The sequence below is a fragment of the Lonchura striata genome, chromosome 8 (assembly GCF_050655825.1).
Source record: "Lonchura striata isolate lonStrDom1 chromosome 8, ASM5065582v1, whole genome shotgun sequence".
NCBI classification, from domain to species: Eukaryota; Metazoa; Chordata; class Aves; order Passeriformes; family Estrildidae; genus Lonchura; species Lonchura striata.
Window position 1 is genome coordinate 6159138 of NC_140710.1, and position 14176 is coordinate 6173313.

The 14176-nt window shown below is 37.2% G+C and overlaps 1 protein-coding gene across 2 annotated transcripts in view; it reads right to left on the minus strand.

The window, feature by feature from the left end:
• ZFYVE9 (zinc finger FYVE-type containing 9) overlaps positions 1-14176 on the minus strand; it is a 56530-nt gene that overhangs the window by 29915 nt on the left and 12439 nt on the right. The window contains exons 1-4 of one of the 2 annotated variants that reach the window (XM_085586254.1): positions 13720-13753; positions 11378-11480; positions 6740-6844; positions 3903-5962 (exon numbers count right to left, since the gene is read on the minus strand). In XM_085586254.1, coding sequence (XP_085442380.1) covers positions 3903-5962; positions 6740-6809 — 2130 coding nt within the window. In that variant the 5' untranslated portion in view covers positions 6810-6844; positions 11378-11480; positions 13720-13753. Of the gene's footprint in view, positions 1-3902; positions 5963-6739; positions 6845-11377; positions 11481-13719; positions 13754-14176 lie in introns of those variants that run through there. The other variant, XM_021529383.3, reaches the window with a different exon arrangement.

The following is a 14176-nucleotide window of genomic DNA, read 5'->3' on the forward strand; positions in this document are numbered from 1 at the left end:
TTCAGATATCAAGAGAGAATTTCAAAATTTAATTATGGGTGGATATTATCTCTGCAATTCACTATGCATTATTATGATCTATAACACTTTCTAAATTTAAAAAAAAAAAATTCCATCACTCCAGCAGCATTATTTCTGTAATACAGACAAGAAGCTACACAGAATTGTTATGTATAAATGCGTTTAAGCTTAATTAAATTTCAACCAAGTTAAAGATCATACCACATTACGACTACTTTGCAGCCTGTTACTTGGACATTTTTAGTGGCAAGTGTTCAAAATAAGCAAATACAGGTTCTGAACTAAACACGAGAGCTGAAAATCAAATGTGCAGAAAACTCAGCCTTGTCTCATTAGAACCAGTTTTAATGTTTTCTAATTATGACAACTCAAACATTTCAAAAGCAAAATATAATTAAGCATACACTGGATTTTTAATGCAAAAATAAAATCCACCCTTTCACATATGTGAAAATATTTAAAACACTGAATATATTTGAAAAATCTGCACTTACATCTTAGCCCAATTTACAAATATTCTAGGAAATATTTATAACAACATCACAGCATATTTTAGAGACATTTAACAAAATTTCAGTTCTCTGGGCAAAACTTCCAGTCAAAAGTTCATTCAGTATTGAACATGGAAAAATCAATGTCAACCATAAATGAAGGCCCAACACAAATTAATATCTAATTTAGGAACCTTTTTCAAACAACACAATCATGAAAGCTCCCAAATGCAATGATTTAAATATTAAAATGACGTTATTTAAATTATTTAAATATTAAATGACAATATTAAAATATTAAATGACAGAACATCCCCACCTCCTCTCTCAGGCTGCATCAGCCTTGAGCAGCAGTAATGCAGAGAACGCAATCCAGCACAACTGACAAGTCAGACTTGTTATTAACAATCACCAAGTCATTATCTCAGTACATCATGCTATAAAAAAACAACAGAGCAGTGTCAAACCAAGTTTTTATGTTATTAGGGTTTTCAGATTCCCTAGGAGTTGTTAAAGCATTAGTTGTTAGTGGAGTTGCTGGTTTTTTTTAATATTTTAGTAGAAAAATATTGGTTTGGTTCTCAATAAAAAAGATTGCATACAAATTTTCTGGTTTTCCTATCAAGGATGATGATTTAATCTGACAATAGAAGATACATAAATACATAATATGTAATTTATTAATGTGTTCACACATATTCATCAGATTCTTTATTTTAACTCAAAATTTACTCTAAGTATATACTTTCTGTCAATCCAAATAGTGCATATAATCCATTAATTTTGCAATTATTACCCTGAAATTAAACCCCAGACTTCCCAGTTGCCACTCAGCTATTTTTAAATGCAGTGTTTATTCCCAAATGCAACTGATACATTCATCCCTACTAAAATGATTTGTCATTATGTTAATAAAGCTTAACAAGAAACTGTTGTGCTAAAGCTTGTGTTCAAAATATTTAATCCCATGACTTCCCCTAGAAACAAATAACTGCAAGGGCTGAAGATGGTGTCTCCCTAAGTCATTTAGTGAGACTCAGACATTTAACAGCGGAAGCATCCCTGTGGTTCAGTAGTTACCTACACCACATGTGGATGGGTGGCTCCTTCAATTAAGCTTCCACTACTGGAACCAGAAGAGTTTTTAGCTTCTAGATCTGTTCTCTGAAGAATGGCTTTACTAGTAAAGTTTTCAACTGCTCTGGGGCTGGCAACCAGAAAGCAGGAGCAGACAGCTGGGATTTCTCAAGCCACTGCAGCCACATTCATTAGAACTTGTCTGTCAAAGCTTTGTTCTCTCTCTGCCCAGAATGTTATAGGAATTAAGGGCTGTAAAGCAATCTGCAGTAAGTACTATTTGACTTACACTGTTCCTTAGCATTTATTAATGAGTCCTTTCTGCCACATCTTTTGGCTGCACTTGTGCAAATTTGGCCCAGACAAACATTTGGTAACAAAAGCTTCTACAAACAATCCATTCTAAGTCTACTGAGTCAGTTTGTCTACTGAGCAGAGGGATTTTTTATTTTATCCATTTCCCACATATATTTTAAAAAATATCACTGGCACTGGTGGTTCTTCTCAAGGTTTGTCAGAAGAATGTAAAAAGAAGAAAACACATAGAAATTTTTGGCTTTGTTCCATCATTGCATGTTTTATCCATTTACAGATACTTTCATTTTCTGCATTCACTTGTGCTACTCAGGGCTTCAGCCATTACAGAGAAGCAATTAAATCCAAGCAATAATCTTGTTTAAAACACAAAAATAAGTAGAAAATTTTACTGCACATGAAAACCAAAGTCATATTTGTTCAACTTTAAAAAAAAAAAGACAACCTAAATTTCACTATAAGTTAACACATCATAGCTAAAATCATGGACAATAACTTCCTTGCCTTACAGATTCTCCTTAACAGCCATGAGAAGAATGAGGCTCCTGATGTAAACCAAAACTACACTGAAGGCAGGCATGTGCTTTATGTGATGCTCATTGATCACCTGTGGTTACTGGCTCCATATGAGGACTACCACTGCAACCAAACTGCTGCAGGATGGGCTGAACCAACTGCAAGTCCTGGAGCAGTGCACGAGGAACATCTCAGAGCTTCTCAGTGTCCAGGGTTGTAGGTTGATAAGGAAATGAGTTTTCTCAGGAAGTTGGGGTCAAACCAATCAGTGTTCAGATTTGAATAGTGACACCTGGTGTGACCACTGAAAACACTGGACATGCCTCTGAGAACACAGGGGGTTTAAAAGCAGAGAACTGCCAGGGGAACTTTTCTCTTTTGGTTCTGGTCTGCAGAAGAGTAGCAGGAGAGCTCAGACCTCGCCCGCCCAGCCTGTGGCTGGATGGGGGAAGGGAAGCCATGCGGCCTAGGAGAGGTAGGCCAGGGGCTGAAGGTCCTTTATCCACATCATTCTGCTTTCCCCGCACTCTTCTGGTAGCAAAAATTATCACCCATAACAGCCAGGTGTTTTAATCAACTTCAGAAACCTTTGAGTGAGGCCTAAATGAACTGAAGTTATTTTTATTCTACTTCTTGTTGGTTTTAGTATTTCTTTTTACAATATTCATTCATACTTAATTGATAAGAGTGTTAGTTTACAGCTTTTGAATCATCATTTTCTCCCTGAGTTCCTACTTATGTCATTGACATGTATTTCAGTAAAAGATATTTGGAATACTTTACAGGTTAATAATTTACAATAAAATCATCACATAAGAATTTGAGTTCACCTAGATGGTACACACATAAAATGTTAAAACACTCTCAACAATAAAGTATTTCTAACAGAACAAAAAGTGATACAGAAATTATGCTTTAGTTGTCTTCATTATGACATTTCTCACTGTGTGGACATACACCAGGTTACAGTTAATCACTTTTTTTTTTCCAAGAGCAAATGTATGTTTAAAAACATATTAATACTATTTAAAATAATGCAAGCAATATGAGAATAGTAAAGAAGACCGAGAAGAACTGAGTTGATCAGCCGTGTAAACCAGCAGGAATGCCAGCATTCCAACAGCCCACTCCCAATGCACAAATTTGTTTCAGTAACTTTAATTGGATTGTTGAGGCAGTAATTTCTGTAAAGCAGTTTCCTGCACCAAGTCATTTTATAAAAGTTCTGACATAAACCCAAGATCATTGCAATCAACAAATACAACTGCTCATTTAGACTAATAACAATTAGTTATTCTTTACTAGCACCCTAAATAGATCAGAGCTCAGAAATTCCCATTTTTGATTCACTCAGACACAGCTTTTTAGGAAGAGATGTCACAGGTAACTATATCCAGTAGCTTAGCAAGCCCTCTGATGCACTGTTGTGCAGTACCAGGGAAAAAAGTATGCTTTGAGCTTATTCACAAAAGATGAACTTACCTTCCCACAGGCTCTGCAATGGTGCCTTCTTTTGGTGAATGTAAATCTGGCCTCACATTTCATACAGTTTGGTGCTTGAGAGTCTGGAACCCACACTGGAGCCACCTCACCCAAAGTTGTAAAAGGCTTTCTGGCTGGAGCTCCAAACTGACCAGCTCTGAGATCATTATCTGGACTATCTGGGGCTACTGCAAGGCACGAACTATTAGAGACTCCAGATTCATACTCGTCCAAATGTTCCCCATTAGAACCAGTACCAGAGGCATTTGAAGATGTTTCACCAGGAAACGTGTCTGCTGTATCCCCTGACTGTGTCTTACCAAAGACATTTTTGTTTTTACTATTACCTCCACAATTTGGGGGAATAACATCATTTTGTAAGTGGTCCGACAATGGCTTCGGAATCTGCAGTTTCAGATTTGTGGGTTGCTTAGGTCTTGCACCACCAAAAGGAACACTGATATATTGCAGGTTAGTCACTGGTTTTGGTGAAGTCTGCCCTTGCATGGATGAAACCTGACTACAAAGATTATGCAAATAATTTTTCTTTATGTGGTCACCAGTGCTGTTTAAAATAAGACCACTCCCTTCTGTGGCGTCATTTCCTCTCTGTTCATAAACATTAGTATAACATTCTGACTTGCTCTCCTCAATCTCCTTTTCCTCTGTTACCGAGTCTTCCTTGGAGGGTAAAGTCTTTGGAACATGAGCAACAACTGGGTTCTGCATTCCATAGGAATCACAACCATTAGACAGAGAGCTTGCTGCTGATGTAGCCATCACATCAGAGAGACTGGACCCTCCAAGCTCATCTGTACCAGACCCTTTTAAGTCTATGCCTACCTCCAGTACCCCATCTTCATCTTCTTTGCTATTCTCAGATGCATCATCAGGCTGTTTGGTCTGCAAAAGTCTTTCATTCTCACCTAAAGTTTGCTTATTATTCACCTCATTCAACTTTGTCAGCTCCCAGTTAGTCATCTCCTGAGATTCAGGGTAACATTCTGCCATGTTGTGCAATTCTGTTGTGCCAAGATTTTTATCACATTCAATGACTTCGCCTTCAGCAGCACCAACATCCTCTGCAACACATTCCTTGTAATTGCCACTTCCAGCCACGTTAGGTTGACAGGTCTCGGTGAGCCCAGATAGCCTAAACTGCAACTGCTGGGTTGTTTCCTGTTCTACAATTAAGCTTCCACTACTGGAACCAGAAGAGTTTTTAGCTTCTAGATCTGTTCTCTGAGGAATGGCTTTACTAGTGAAATTTTCAAGTGGCGCACAACTTTCTTGCATTTTAGCAGTACCATCAACTGGTCTCTGCAAGAGAGTCACTGCATTGATCCCTGCAGTTGTAGCTTCTGAAAACAGCAAATCTTTATTCATATTAAAATCCTCCTTTAAAAGAGAGGAGGGGCATGCAGCAGTCAGGCTTTCAGATGAAGCATTAATCAAATGACTTACAGACTCATCTTCGGTGCACAGCCTGTCTACCTGCTTTTCTGTATCAATATCCTTTTCTGTGGATCCATTTACAGTGACACTAAACTGGTCACTCTGTCGGTTTTCATTATCCAGTGTAAAGCTAACAGAGTCCATTAGGGACTGACTGCTGTAACTCGTACAATCCACCACATCACCACTTTGGAGTGTTCTGTCACAGTTGTGCATGACTGCCACCACTAGCACATTTTTCTCCTCTGGCAAGCAAGCTGTATTTCCACATTTCTTCTCTCCTGCTTCCATAGAGTTACACTGATCATCCCGATTACTATTTCTTTTAATCAACTGATCATCTGTTGCTGCCTGATCATCAATCCACATGACTTGGGTCTCTGGGCTTATGCTAAAATCCTTTCCATTAGCACAGAGATCCCCTCCTCCTGTTGGTGTAGTCACTGAGTGGGACAAGGAGAAAGACTTTAATCTCTGCTGACATTCATTAGGAGTTGTAGCTTCATTCACACTGGCCACAGCCGAGTTGAATGACAGGCGACGAGAAGGTGGATCTAGAATCTGATTCCACTTTGCACCCAGCAGAGTAGGTGAAACAGCGGCATCTGAAAAAGGGTTTAAACAACAAAACTTACTACCATGTTAAAGCTACAGGTTCTTTTAATCCTGCTGCATTAGAATGTCCCAAAAAGAAATGCAGGAGTGTTCAAATATGGGCACAAAAATTAAGCTCACCTGCCATAACCAACATCCTTGGTCAACCATTAGTAGTGTCATTCCATAATGTTTCTGAAACTCAAGAAGTTTAGAGCTACCCCAATTAGTAACAGGTTGAATTTGCAAAAGCAGATTTAAAGTACTGATTAATATATTTTAGACAGCTAGAAGTGCCTGAAAAGATTCTCGCCCCCATAAAATGAACAGTTCAACTTCCTTGACAGCAAAGAATTACCAATCAGACTAGGCAAAAAATTTAGTGCTTTGAACATGATAACCTTCATTATATGATTTATGTGACCTAATAAAACATTTCTGCAAAAGAAGCTTAAAATAAATTTTGCCTGATTTGTTTAAAATAAATGATTTAAATATTGCTACTGAGATTAAGCTTCACAAAACCTTTCACTAGAAATGTATGGCACATTTGCTATTAAAGGATTAGGAAATTTTACAAAGGTAAACATGATGAATGGAAGCAGAATAGAATGCTACTAAGAAATGCTGAAGATATACCATGCAAAATTAATAGATGTTTTTTGTAAATTCTGAGATTAATTTGCACCTCAAACTCACAAAGGGTATCACAGATCTCCCCCTCTTCTATACTGTCCTCTGTGGAAGACACCTGATACACATCTACAATCCTCTCCAAAATTACTCACCTTCGTTTTGCTCAAATTCATCTAAAACCTTATCGAGGTTATATGCCTCTGCTTGGAAATAGTTCTCCATTTGTCAGGGAACAACCACCAGATCCTTGTCTAAACCTGCCAGGGAACAAATTACAATCAGATGCTTAGCCTTCAGTCAGCAGTGTTCCCTTACATATTGTCCTGATTTAAGGGGAAAAGTCCTTTGTAAATCAAATTTTACATACATCAAAGACATAAATCAAAAGTATTTTCCAGGAATAAAAATCATTTGTGTGCTTAAACTTGCTTCATTCAGATTAACAACTTCCCCAAACTTGCTTTGCATTTTACTACCTCCAGTCTCTTACATTAGTATGTCTGATTATCAGGATCACCATAATGGTAAGAGCAAAACCGCTGTGACACCAGTCAAAAAAAAAAAAAAATAACAACAAAATTCTAGAGAAACCAGAAAGGCCAACTAAAAAATCTGAAGACTTGACTCTCAGATCTGTGCTACCACCAATTAGTTCATGTGGCTTTGAACAAGGAGTTTAAACTCCCTGTGCTTCTGATTTTTTAATGTACCGTAGGCTAGCAGTACTCTGTGTCAGTCCTCATTCCTCTTGAGATGCTTCAAAGATTCATACTTGTAAAAGTTGTTAAGGGACTTAATGGGTGTTACTTGAATTGTGCTGCCTCTTAAAATGTCTACTTTAATAATCCTTGTTTCCCTGAAAGGCAGCCACTGGAAATCTAGCAAAATGCACAGAATAGTCTCACCAAGAGATAATGCTCTCAGGCTAGAAAAGAAGATGACAAGAGAGAAATTAAGGAAAAAAAAACAAAACCAAAGCAAAAAACCCAACCATGAATCATTACATAACTATCTTCACATAATAAGTAATATTTTGCCCTAACAGCAGTAACATGGACGCCTCACTACCAAAGTCTTGTAGCAACAAGACACCCTGATTCATTTTTCTTTTCAAACATTCACTACCAGCAGAGACATTTTCAGTGGGAAATGTGTGCCATAACCTATAAACCACAGAGACCTTGACTTGATCTGTTCTCTGAACATCATCCAAAACAGCTTTATTCTCTTCAGAGTTGGCTTTCACTGTTGTGAAATAAGGCAATGGAGGAGGAGAGGGTGAGAACCTTGTTTTGCAGCATGAAGCAGTGTTAGACCTGACAACTCAATTAAAAACCCGCTTTTTCCCACCAGAGATACAACACATTAGAAGAAGTTTCCAATTTAAAACAATACTTTACCATTATTCCCACAGTATCTGGATTTGAGGAAAAGGTCAACCACTTCTATTCCCATTACTACAACATTCTGTATTTACAAATTCACAAATTATAAATATTTACAGTACAACAGTTTTGTATTTCTTATGGGTAACAGCTGCAGTTAGCTTATTGGTAGGAAAGGACTGTGCATTAAAATATCACAAAATGCAGAGTTCAAGTTTTCAAGGTCAACTTAAAATTTGATACATGGTTGTTTTAAAAGGATCATGATACAACATAAATACATTGCTATTTAATATAATTAGACTAAGGCATGTGTTGAAGATATACATAGAAGCTAGTTCTAAAGAAAATTAATATGCATCAACAGAAAAAAGACTATTTGCAAAATAATTCCAAGATAAACTACACTTGTCATCTGACATACTCCTAGATTTGTCCACTGTTCTGGAATTTTAAATTAACTCCTTCTGCAACAAAACAGATCACTTGCCATATCATTTACTGCGCACAGATGTACAAATAAGCAATGGAAAAGCTGCCCACCTTGATCACCAGCTGCATTTCAGGAGTCTCAAAAAGTAGAAATGTTTTGTACAAAATACCAGTTGATTTCACATCCATTTATAATATATTAATTTACATTATAATGATAACATTGCTCTAGCAAACAATTGATGCAAGACTGAAAAATGTCATAACAAATTTTTGTGCTCATGAGTTCCAACTGAAGAGAGAAAAGACCTTTTATATCACTATTGTTATTTCACTCACTGATGTACCAGGATATATGGAGAACCTTTTATTTTTAAGCTCACAGTCACTAAGCTGACAGCCACTCTAAATGAGATCTTATTGTCTGTTGCAGTAGGTATTTCTCAGAAAAGGTCAGCTGCAAATCTTTAGGTCTATTATCTAAAATTATTATTATTATTATTATATAAAAGAACACAACAACTCCCCAAGCTTTTCTGCAAGTTTCTGCCAAGGGCAAAACACACTGCCAAATCCACAGAAGTCCTTAATGTCCTCTCCTCTGTCTGACAGTAAAGGAGGATGAGTACTTATGTTCCTAACAGATATCAGCAAGGCTTCCTGATTGTCAGCAACTCACATATTTGCCAGTTGAAGATTTAATGCTTCAACTCACTATAGCTAGCAACTCAAGACCAAAATAGAAAATAAAATACTCTAACACAGCATGCTATAATAATTGAGGAGCTGTGTTCCCTGTGGTTTAGAGTTTAATTTTATTTTTAATATCTTTATTAAATGTCCAAGCTAAATAAAAAACATATTCCTTTACAGGTCTTTTGAAATTTTTGACTGCATCTCACATATACCACCATAAAAGTTTGGAAGACTTTTAGAATTACTCTAATCCCAAAGTTCCTCTTAGGACAAAGGTTGGCATGCCATTTTTTAAAGGATCCTTAATAGTTGAGAAACTGTAGTAGTATTGCTCAAATATCCCGAGTCATGGCATGGAGAGAAGCTGATGAGCAAACACACAACACTTAGACTCTGGAAAGAAGGAGAATAAAAACAGGAGCAAATCAGCAGGACATTTCAGTGGTAATTTTAGCTGTATGCTACCAAAAAGGAGATCCTAAATTACTATATATTGGGATGAACAATATGAAGGCGAGGATCTTGTGCCACTGCAAAGAAAACAAAGCACAAACCACCAATGAGTAAAAAACAGGATTTTTTTTTTCAAAAATACAGTCCTCCATGCAAAGATTTGGTAGAAAGACTTATTAGGGAAAAAAACAGTAAAATTTTATGTTTTATTTGACTCTGTATGCAAACAAGATTACAATGGTTACTACCCACTGGTATGTAAGTCCAGAACTCAAGATCACTTGTTACCCATTGCAGAGTCATCTTCTGTCTTTCAGGACAAAGAGCTAATTAAAACATGCAGTCTGTCAAATCAGATCATTTTCAAGCTCCTGTTGGATCACACATCATGAATAATTCAGTAAGCATGTTTTACTTCTCAATTTCTTCACAACAACAGCATGGGCTTTTTCATCTTCATTTCTGAAACTTAGGAACTTACATTCCATGAAGCTTACATACTTTACTCTTCCTTGATGTCTAAATTTAAAGGTGCATGTACCAGAAATGTATGTGTCATATCTACCCAAAATTACTGCCCTTGTCTTCACAGCATTCAGACACAACACAAACTTCAGATGCGTAGTGGGGGAAAGAAGGAGACAAGTAAAGGACAGAAAAACCTTCCTTAAAATGAGGTGTTATTCCGAACAGGCTTAGCCTTGGAGACTGCCTCTCAAGAGAGCTCAGATATCCCACATGCCAGTTTGCTCCTGGGAAATGAACTGTACAAGAGACTGGCCTTGTGTTACACCTGCAAAGCAGCCACACTTGTATTTGTGTTGGGCTTTATGATAAGGGATTATGTAATCCATGATCTTCTGCAATGCACATCCTAAATTATCCTTAGGATGTCTTCACTACGGGAACTGACAGCATGCAATCTTTCTAATTGTCTTTTAACAGTGGATGATCAGCTCATAATCACATTAAAACATTGTAATAAAAAATGCACTGAAAGGAAATAATATTGACATTCAACTATTGGCCTCACAGCAAAGACCTAAAAACCAGAGAATATGTAAAGAACCAGAATAGGATCTCAAGATTTTCTGTCATGCTGTCCTGTGGAGACAATTCTTTCAATATCAGACTGTTAACCTACACGTTTCAGTAATCTCTTACTACACAAAATGCTCAAATAGTTTATTACAGTCCTCATTAAAAAGATGCTTTTCATATATGAAAAGTTCCTAAGATGGAAGTCACAAAGGACATGATCAAATTAAAACTAAACATTGCTTATTCATCCTGATAAAAATCACACATCCAGAAAATGTCATTTTCCCACAGCATGACAGCATGGAAGTACAGATGGACTAGACAGACAGATTTATTATATCCAGGGCTCCTGAAGACTTCCTTCAACCCCAACAAACAATGGTCAAGTGCACATCTTGTTCCAGCTCCCCTCAGCGATGTGTGTTACCTGTCCCTGCGAGTCAGGCACCTCTGCTGTAATGAACACTTTGTTCCGAGTTGAGCAATAGCTTTATTTAGAACTGATGAGATCTGGCTACAGCACAGAATGAGAAAGAAATACTTTGCCTGCCTTCCCCCTCTCCCAAACAAAATAAGACACAATCTTTGCTCTAAAATGGGGCAATTACTCTCAGCAAAAAACAAAACAAATTGCTAAGAATACTCCATCATCTTCTTTATAAGAGATCCATCCATACACAAAGGTGTATGTATATAAATATATATATCTGTAAGTATGCATGAAAAACATTTCAGGTGCAGAACTCTGAATTATTATATTCTAAAGAAGAACTTGCCTCTTACCTTTTTCTTATACATATATTAAGAAACAAATGACCCTGTGCCTTCTCATGATGACTGCAGCACACTCAGCCAGTTCTGCTGAATCAGGGTGTTCTACTTGATCCTAGAAAGAAAATACAAACATGTATTTTATGACAGGCAATTCTGCCACAAACCATGTCCTTTTCAACACATGACTGCAGCTAGCACAGGCCTATTTGGCAAAGTGCTGCAAGCTTCAGATGATTTGGATTACATCTGCAGCTTTAGATTCAGAGATATGTGTTCACTATGCCACAACTGCTCTCCAAGTCTGGTGAAAAATGTTGCTAATAAAACCACATTGCTACCTACCTGTTATTATTCTTCATTTAACTCTTAAGTGTAAACCCTCAGTGTAACACAGCAACTCCAACTGTCCTTGTACTCCTGATGACCTTGACTGTAACAATTTATAAAACTAGCCTCTGAAATCAATTCTTTTATACTACAATAGGCCTTCCAAAAATAAAGAGCTAGTAGCTTTGATAGTCAAAAAAAATTCACAGCTCTCTGAATTCTGTAAACTGTATTCATCAGCTTCCCACTGATTTTGTTACTGCTAAACAAGTGGTTTTGTCTTCAAATTATTCCCCCTACACTCTTAAGACTCCCTTCATTTCCTAAAGGCTTCTTCTCAGAAGACCCACAATAGCACCACCCTTCAATAGAACAGAAGACCCAAGAGGAAAAAAAAAAGTCATCTGAAGCAACTTTTGTTCTTCAATCCACAGCATTTCTATAGGTCAGGTGCTCATTTTCTCAGGCTGCATCCTAACAGCCAACATCAAAAATCCAACACAGCTACAGGCAGAGAAAACAGAAAGCAGTTTATGACAAACAGTGCAACAAGAAAAGGAATGAGATATGTTAAATTCATTTTTAAGGTGTACTAGCACTGACATTTTGACCTGTTAGGTAGTTGAAATATTTATTAGTATTCTGATGAAACTGCAACATATGTTAGAAAAAAAATCCTAAAGCTCCAGCAAAATTAACAGAGCTAAAAAAAAAAAATCAGTTCTCCATGCATTAAAGCAATATTCAGCGTTACACTAAATTTTTCCCAGGGTTGTTTATTATTCTTTTCAGAAATAAGCTACAGTAATAATTCCAGGAAACTAATGAACTGAACACTGAGTAGTACTGTTTTCAAACTCAGAATCCCACAGCTTTGGATGCCAGCAGAACTCTTCCGGTATACAAGTAAAATTTCTGATGCTATGTGTATCTTCACCTCTATAAATGAAAATGAATTTTGGTTATCTGGGAAATAGTAGATGTTATCTTACTACAACAGTCTTCAGACAGGCTTCACATGCATGCAAAACAGAAGTGGAACAAATTTAATTCCACTGAAGGGCTTCAGAACAAGCCTTTTCAAAGGGATGTGAAGTACACGTGGCAGTGAGGAAGGTTTTCTGTACCACCACCATGTCCCTTCCCAGCCTGTAGTACAGGAAAATGATTCAGTTTTCATGACCCCTTTGAAAAGACAGATCAATTAATGACAACTCTGACTGTGATTTATGGCAAGGCCTGTCAGCTGCATCACGAACATCACATGAACCAGTCATACATTAACCACAGAGCTCAACTTTCCCTGATCAGAAAGGGATCAGCCCTAGCAACCCACAGCTGAAACGAGCTGTGCTGACACCCCTGCTCTAAGCCAGCAAACCTTCTAGGCAAGCAATATTCAGGGCACAGCTTTATTATTCATTGTTTTTACTCTGCTCCTCTTTCCTTGTTCCATTCTTCCCAGGCAATGACTTTTTTGTGTGTAACCACTCAACAGAGAAGATCCAATCAATGGCTGCCAGTCTCCAAAGTAAGCTTTGAAGAGATATTACCTGGAAGTCCTGGAGCTTTTTGTTTACAGTTCAACATTTACTCTCAGCAGCTATTTCCCCTTGCAAAGATCAATGCAAAAATCAAAGCATGCTTATAGATATGAATGTAGCATATTTAAACAAAAAGTAAAATTAAAAAAGTAAATTACAACATTCGGATTTCATGAAAAAAAAACCAAGCTGGCAACAGAGCCAAATTCTTTTTCCAGTAAGAACAGAATGTAAGAAAAGTGTATTTAAAAGAAAATTGAGGACAAAAGGAATACGTACAAATGAGAGCCAAGAATACTCACAACAACATATAACCTAGTGATTATTAGGTTTTCTCTGAATCACACACACTGCTAAAAAAGGGCTCCATCACACTTATAAAAAATACATACATTTCCACCTAAAAATTATGGCCCCACTGAGACCTAAGATCACTGCAAAGGAAGGAGGACCAGTGTCCCTGCTGTCCCAGTTTGCTACCTGGAGCATTTCAGTTCCTTCTCTCTTCTGCTGGTGGTGGGCTGAACTCCTCTGTCTCCTGCCCTACAAGTGGCGTCACTCAGGTGCTGCTTTGGTTGTACCCTACATGTCTGATTTCCCTCAGGAGCTCCAAGAAGGCAACTCCCAATTACTGCAAAAGCAAAACAGAAATTGAAGAGAAATTTGACAAGCAGAGACATGCACAGAATAAAGAAAGGATGAAGAATAGAAGGAAGTAACTCCAAAAATACAATATTAGAAATATCTTCCACAAAAAAGAATGTAAAAAATGTTTAGAACATTAAATGAAAGTAATCTGAACTAGCAGAAACTGGAAAAGCTTATAATAAATGGAAAGAGACTGAAAAAGAAGCAATTTTGATACTGTGGTGAAAAAAATGCAAAAAATGCTCAAAGCATGAGGAGATGCTAAAAAATGCTTCCATCTACTGGCAAA